General features: G+C 38.9%; 1 protein-coding gene across 2 annotated transcripts in view; it reads right to left on the bottom strand.

The window, feature by feature from the left end:
* LOC109711043 overlaps window positions 1-7,478 on the bottom strand; it is a 12,741-nt gene extending 5,263 nt beyond the window's left edge. Inside the window, exons 1-5 of one of the 2 annotated variants that reach the window (XM_020233926.1) lie at window positions 7,019-7,478; window positions 3,820-3,864; window positions 3,526-3,676; window positions 2,695-2,758; window positions 2,558-2,606 (exon numbers count right to left, since the gene is read on the bottom strand). In XM_020233926.1, the coding sequence (XP_020089515.1) occupies window positions 2,558-2,606; window positions 2,695-2,758; window positions 3,526-3,676; window positions 3,820-3,864; window positions 7,019-7,375 (666 nt within the window). In that variant the 5' untranslated portion in view covers window positions 7,376-7,478. Of the gene's footprint in view, window positions 1-2,557; window positions 2,607-2,694; window positions 2,759-3,525; window positions 3,677-3,819; window positions 3,865-4,127; window positions 6,581-7,018 lie in introns of those variants that run through there. The other variant, XM_020233927.1, reaches the window with a different exon arrangement.

Genomic DNA, 8,237 nt, shown 5'->3' on the forward strand with positions numbered 1-8,237 from the left:
CGAAGTTGATCACGCCGAGCCGTATTATCGAATCGAACGAAGGTGACGAATCGAAATAGAACTTGTCCATTTTATTATTATTTATTTTAACACGTTTTGTTTAAGTTCGCGGATTTATCGTGTCGAGCCTATCACGAAAATGGCCGCTCGATTAATCTTTTCGACCATGTCGAGCCTATCACGAAGATGGCCGCACGGTTTACGCTTTCAACTATGTCGAGCCTATCACGAAGATGGCCGCACAGTTTTCGTAACAACATAAATGATGCTCGATCACCCATTTTGACAATGTCGAGCCTATCACGAAGATGGCCGCACGGTTTACGTAATGAAACATCCGATTCGATCGATCATTTTGACCATGTCAAGCCTATCACGAAGATGGCCGCACGGTTAGAGATTAGCGATGCATACGACGGAAGCTACGATTTAATGTCAACTTTGATCGGTTCGAAACCTATCACGAAGATGATCGGGTTGATCAAATTGACAAAAAAAAACGTACGGTTTAGAGATTAGCGATGCATACGCGCGACGAAAGCTGCGATTTAATGTCAAATTCGATCGGTTCGAAACCTATCACGAAGATGGTCGGGTTGATCAAATTGACAAAAAAAACGCACTTAGGCTACGCGTATGCATGCATGTCTCCTATTGTCGTAGAAGTCGTCGTGATTATTGTTGCCGTTGTCGCCAAATAAGAACGGAAGTTCCCCCTTTTTTTCTGTTGTACGGACAAAGGATGGGGTGCACATGGCACCCCTCCTCTGTCAGCCAGCCCAAAAAAAAGGGCTACCTCCCCCTTTGGTGCCTATACGCGAGAGAGAGAGAAAGAGAGAGAGAAAGAAACTTTTTTTTTTTTCACCTTTTTTTCTTTTTCTTTTTCTTCTATCTTTCTTCTTTTTTTGTTTTCGGTTCTCTCCCTCCGGATCCCTCCTCTCTTTTTTTTTTTGGGAGCTTTATAATAAGCTTCTAATGGCCTTTACTTATTTTCGTAAGTTATTCAAAAATATTCAAAAAATGGAATGATACTTTCATACAAGGCATGGAATTTTTTTTTCACCTTTTTTTTTCGATCTTTTCTTTCCTTTCTTTTTTTTTCAAAAGGGGAAGTGGGATATATATTTTTTTTAATCTTACATCTTTCCCTCTCTTTTTTTTCATTATTATTATTATTTTTTTTTTCTACTCAAACAACATTAGGGAAAAAAAAGACTAAATTCAGGTTTCCTATACAAAGCTTATAAAATAGAGAATGATGGTTTTATGGAACAAGAACAAACACACTTTTTATCGCCACTAAAATCTAAAATGAAAGGTGAGGAATACTGAAATTTTTTTTTTAAAAAAAAAGTGGATTTACATGATAATAAGGATGTCTTTTTCGTAAACATCAATGAAAAACATGAAAGATATTAGAATATTAACCATAAATTCGAATTATACAATTTTTACGATATCAAGTGGTGTCAAATTTATCTTGTATTAAACATTAAAAAAATGTCAATATTTGAACCACCTAAATATTGTAAATGACTTAAAAAATTTATGAAACTTAAAACCTCGGAAGTTCAAAATTAATGTGTCTTTTTCTAGCTTCAAAATTCTGTAACCTTCATGATCACTTGTAGAAAGTGAAGGTCTAGCCAAAGCAATGCAATCAATAGTCTAAACAATGTTATAAATTTGAATATGGATACTGCATTGCAAGAATGAATATTTATGATGCACATACCTTAGAACTAGATGATCTTCCATTTCTGGGGAGAAAAATGTTTCCTTACAAAGGGACAAAGAATTTGCGAAAGCTTTTGCAGCCAAGCTCATTGTCACCTAGGAGAAAGATATGAAGTGCCAATACTTCATTACAGTCAAAAGCTAAAACATAAATAATATTAATTATAAAAGTAATAAATGTAGCCGGACAAGTACTAAAGGTTCTACATTGTAAAATGGCATAAATGCTTAAACAGATAAACTGGCATCTTGAAATTTTAAACTATTCATCAACATGCGAATGACATAGCCTGTAAATAAATTTACACACTGATCCATATAAGTACATACATATGCAGGAGCTCCCATATGTAAATATTTTTATATTTCTATGAAGTGTGTAAATACAACATACATAGGTATGCACAAGTATCCATGGGGAATATTATACTGCAAATATATAATATTTGCTAGAGGGATTGAAGCTGTTGTTAACTTTCACTAGGATGGTCCACAACTCGAAAGCAGAACTTTTGAATAAATATATGTTTCTAAAGTTCTATAGACAGATAATTGCGAAGCAAAGAGGGTTATATTCAGTTCAAATACAAAACATTTGTCTTTTGTTGACAACATCGAGGTGTATATTCAAACACTAAGATTCTAATTCAGCTCGAATTAGGAAAAATCACCTAACGAAAATGTCAAAAGTAGTAAAGTACTTTCGACTACAATAGATGTTGCATTATTTGTGCTCCGATCGTAAGTCACCGTGCTTGAGGATACAAGTCAATATCAAGATGAGTGTCTATATAGAAGAGATATGATCTGTGCTCTTTACCTTGAAAGCAGCAACTGGCTTGGTCAGGAGATACCGCCACACAAGCCCACTGAAGTTGATCAATTGAGTCATTACCCATGGAGAAGAAACATAAACAATGAAACATCTTAATTTATTTAGCCATCATCCATCAATACCTATTTCCATTGGGAGGCACAGAACATACAAGTACAGCACCTGCAAGTTCAGGGTGCAAAGAATCTGCCAGAAAATCAAGAAACTATAAATTTTTAACTGTTATGTTTACCATTACATTCACAAACAAAGCTGCGCGAAAAGAAATAGTGATCTTACTAAGTTTGGTGGCCAAGCTAAAAAGTATTTACATGAAGAATTTAAGTTCCACGCACCATACTGACAAGGCAGCAGCACCCCCTGTGCCAACTATCTTAAAAATTTTCAACCAAAATAGTAGTAGGATTGCTTTTCAAGATCTTTTCTTTAACTACTGATGCATTTGATCATATAAATTTGAGGCTTAAATTCAATCTCTCAATATATGCAAACCTTGATCTCACGAAATCAAAACAATTTTAACATAGATTGACCAAATTAGTCAGAAATAATGCATAGATCTTTTAGCTTTACCGTCTTAAGCATGACTATGCATTTGAATTGGAGATCTCAATGAAAATGAGAGTCAATTCTAGGGAAATCTGGTTAAAATTTGAATCCTATAATTAATGAAAGCTATAGTATATTTAACAATTTTATCTGAAATTAGACAATAGAATATGAAGATTAGTTAGAAAGTAAAAATGTAACTATGATTAAAAGAAAAACAAGAGCCAAAGCGTATCGGCGGCACAAGGTTAATGACACGGACTGCTGTGCTAAGTATCAGCAAAGCACATGCAGGGGCATGCCACCCACTAAGCTGCAAATATGAGCACATAACGTGTTCACAGAAGAAGTAAAATTGGAGTAAGCGCAAATGAAACCTTCCTTCACCATAAGTTGATACTAACCAGCTGAAGATGGCCAATCATCAGAAGAACGCTTATTCATCATGTTTGAAATATAAGACTGAACAATCAATCCTCCAAATGAATGTCCAATCAGAACAGGTGGCGAGCTGATCTCCTCCCGGATGAAATTAGCTATATCACTCGTATGCGTCTACTGCAGAAACTTTTATACATTGATCAGATAGTATTGAAAAGTAGAAGGCCTTAAATTTTCTCAATTGAAAGGTTATGTTTAAACTTTTAATTAGATTCTAGTTAAACTTGATTTGATAAGCAGTTATTTTAGTCATGTACCTCAAGAGTTCCAGCCACTGCCCCTGGAGGTACGTCACTTTCACCCTGTAGGTAAAACAATTGAGAAAACACAGCATGGGAAATTAGGTTGTTTTCATACACATAGCTTTCTCAGTAATACATTTATAACACCACGTTATTGATTGCTTTGACGAATCAATACTTTTCGATTGTAGATCAGCTAAAAGTTTTTTTACAACTGGGTAAAAATTTCACTAAAACAAATGTCATGTATTACTAGATGACTACGAAAAGCAATCCAACTTAGAAGATATATAATGCCTCATATAGTGTTCTGTCTTGTTTACCTTTTTGGCTTGCTTGCTCTTCATAGTATCTTTGATGTTGCATGAGACTGAACTCCAACATTAGGAGTGTAGCTCTGCAAGCTGACATTTCAGTAGCATAGCTTATTCAATTTATCTAATGAGCCCTTGTTGATTTTAGGGCCTCACAGGATAAATTACGATTAGTTGGAGCATTAATATTATGAATTTTCAAAATTTACAGAGGGCAAATGTCGCTCTAGCATAATGTTCCACTTTTGTAGTTTCATGACAAGTTTGTGTATCTTTATAAACTTAAGGGCTTTGAGTAAAGCTTCTTGATAAGTAACAATAGCATTATTATAAGCCTCTTCAAAAGCTTTCCATTGAAGCATTCAATCAGTTCTGAAGCTTCATACACAACAAAAGCATCAGAGTTTTTGTTTGTCAAATGCTTAGATACAGCTTTCCAAATAGAGAAGATACTTCAGAAGATATTCAAAACGCACGCTAAATATTATGATATGCAAATGCATATATGCCAACACACTGAAGCCTACCACACATAGTCAATGCCCCTTGACCAGTCCAGCCACCTTAAGATAAATTCATTCAAATTCTCATCACTGAACTAAAATTATATGAACATTTGGAACAAAAAAAGAAGATACCCAAATCGGCAAGTTTAACTGATGGTTACCTAATTCGCAATACACCCTTCGAATTTCGAATTGGAATGTGCATTCCGATTTGTGGATCACCAGCAGACTGGAATGGCAAAACGACCAATCCCATCCTAACCTATTTTACTCTATACTGAAATCATATTAAGACCAATACACACACATAAACTTAGGTATACTAGAATATACATTTGTACATATGTATGTATGTATGTATGTATGTGATATTTTTTATTTATTTACATTTTGTGTTTCAAGTAAGTATTTTCTATTTCCATAAACATGTCAACAAAGACTACCCCCATCGTACCATGTTTTACAATAAGTGCCTAAGTGGCATTATGCGAACCCATCCCCATTCTGCAAACTATATTGATCTGCTTTCTAGGTAACCTAGGTTTGAATATAGTAGCACACCTCAAGCTTGGACCAGCCTTATTACATAGACTAAGGACCTGTCTGGTACTAACAGCAGCCTAATGTTAGTGGGCCAAAAGGTTGTTACGGAAGCATATAAAAACCTGCTTCTTAGTTTTTTGGTCAGACTGCAGAAACAAAATTTTAACTGAACCAACGCAATTTGCGAAATGTAATACCACTTAGTGAAATAGAAAGAGTACTTCCATTTGTACTTTCTCACTGCTTGCACCGCATTCTACCAGCAGCCCCATGTTGAGCCTAAGTAGAAGCAACATATGATTCCATGTACTTTTATCAAGCGTAAAAAAGAATGTTACTCAGAAGTCGGTCTAATAAAATCCAAGATTAATCTTACGTGCAAGGTAGATGTCACTCGAAGCATGCTAGGTGCCGTTACAAGAAAGGTAACAGAGCAGATAAAGGAGGTGGATTCAACCCGTTATATGCTGGATGAAACGAATCAGAAATTATGACCTCTTTGAGCTCAGGGGGACTAGTTCTGTAGGAAATGGTTCAGAATAGTCTTGAAAATAATGGTAAATTAAAAAATGTGATGTGGCCAATCTAGCATTGTGCCACCGGGCTAAGCCGGTTCAAAAAAAATTCAATTGACGCCCAGTTGGTGTAAGTTGGGCTAGTTTAAATGCTGGTTTGACCTTTTTTCGGAAAAACACGGCCATAACTTGTGCGCGGGTGTCTGTTTTCTACATGCAACCACAGTCCGGAAATAACCTTTGGGCCGCACGCGTTGAACAACTTTGCTGTTTCAGCTCAGTTGTGGACCCAAATTCAATTGTTTAGGCCCCCGAATTTATAGTTTTGGGTGTTCCTTTATTATCCTTCGGAAAGTTTGTGTCGTTTCTTTTGTTATTCTGATTTAGGCCAAGATTTTGCAATACTCCTTGTTGATTAGAAGTAGAAGATATTTTGACATGGAGGTCTTTTCTTACAAATAGCAGACTCTTTTTTTTCGGTTCTAGAAGAAAACTCTTGTATGCCTCTCGTCCGTCCTTGTGGTTCTTCCATTTCAAACTCAGTGAGGGCTGCGCCAAAATGTCCCTCGTGCACTTCAGTTCATCCCTCAATTAACCCATCGTAATACAACTTGTGTTAATTTTCACCCTGCGTGCTGTCTCCATATCCGATAGATCCAAACTTTGAGATAATAGTTGAAGAACTCAGCTATAGAGCTCTATAGAAACAAGTTACAATGACCTAGAGTCATTCAAATACATCAAATGGTATAAGGCCTAATTTGATAATATGGTGGCTAAAAACACCCGGAAAATTTCAAAAGCACTGACAATTTATCCCCCTCCAATGCTACAAAATTGTGGCTGCAACTACAACTTAACTTACTATAACACCCAATAGTCCCACATCGGATAGAAAAGGAGTTCTGATTGGAAATATAAGAGGCTGCGAACTCTAGTAATAATAACTAGGTTTAAGTATTTTGAACCGGTGGTGTGGACTCAAACGAATTATTATTGCTAGTGGGTAAGGTCGTTACAGTTACCCAACAAATTATTATTGCTAAATTAGTAATTGAGCTTAAACATTTTGGGCCGGTGGTTTGGTGCTAGATCAGTAACTGAGCTTAAGTATTTGGGCTGATGGTTTGGACCCAACGAGTATTATTGCTCAATTAGTAACTGAGCTTAAATATTTTGGGCCGGTGGGGTGGTTTGGTGCTAGGTCAGTAACTGAGCTTAAGTATTTTGGCCGATGGTTTGGACCCAACGAGTTATTATGGCTAGTGGGTCGGATCGTTACACTTATTATGGCAAATTAGCAAACAGGTAGAATGCAGAAAAGAAAGAAAGAGACCTGGGCCAAGAGGCTGAGGGCGTAGCAGTCGAAGCCGGCGCGGGCGAAGAAGGGCAGCCAGTGCTCGGCCCAGCACCAGGCGGCGTGGAAGCTGCCGTGCACCATCACCAGCGCCGGCGGCTTCGAACTCGCGGCCGTCGTCTCGGCCTTGTGGGAGATGACCTCCAGGGCCAGGCCCGAGGAGGGCAGCCGGTGGAAATGACGCGACTGCCCCTCCCTCAGCTCGTAGGCGGCAGCGGCGGCGGCAGGGGGCAGGGGCACGGGTAGTTTGGTCTTCTTGCTGGGTCGGCGGCAGGTGGATAAGGAAAAGGGTTGCGGTTGGGGCGGGTGCGGGAGAGGGAGGAAACGGGCGGCCATTGCTGGCAGCCGCTGAGAGTGACGCGCCTCGCGCAGATTTGTAAAAGTGGTGAAAATGTATTGTGTGAAACCAATATGAACTTCGGGAAAAGCTTTGGTGGGTTGTCCCTAGGGGTGTCAAACGGGCCGGGCGGCCCGCGGCCCGCCCGGCCCGGCACGAGAGTGGGCCGGGCCAGGCACGGCACGAATACTGTAGCGTACAGTGCCGGCCCGGCCCGGCCAGTTAAATCGGGCCGTGCTGGGCCTTGCTCCCGCGGCCCGATGGCCCGGCACGGCCCGGCACGACATAGGCCTGGGCCGTGCCGGGCCTAGAGGATATCCAAGCCCGGCCCGGCACGGCACGGCCCGGCCCGCGTGGCTTGGCCCTCCCGAGCCTGGCCCGACTTGGGAGTTGGGTTGTACCCAACTCCCAAAGCCTGTACCACCTTGGGAGTTGGTACAAGTACAAGGGGTGGAACTGGGCCGGGTTTGGGTCGGGTAATACTATGCCCAAGCCCGGCCCAAAAGAAAATGTTGGGCTTCGGTTGGGCTTTTACCTAATTTTTTTTGAAAATTAAGGCCCGGCCTAAGCCCAAGCTCAATGCTCAATACCCATCGGGCTTTGTGGAGGCCCATTTTATACATTTATCATATAATACATAAATACTTTTATTTGTATAAAATTAAAATAAAATGCCTATTTTTAGTTTGATCTCATCAAAGAAATTAATATCTAATATCAAATATATTCTAATATGGAACTAAATATTTTGTTAATATATAATATATCCTCATATATATAAGTATATATCATTAATAACAATATATACTATATATGATATACGATATTATTTATTTCTTTTATAGATAAATAATATATATA

Source organism: Ananas comosus, linkage group 5 (genome assembly GCF_001540865.1).
Source record: "Ananas comosus cultivar F153 linkage group 5, ASM154086v1, whole genome shotgun sequence".
In the NCBI taxonomy this organism is placed as follows: Eukaryota; Viridiplantae; Streptophyta; class Magnoliopsida; order Poales; family Bromeliaceae; genus Ananas; species Ananas comosus.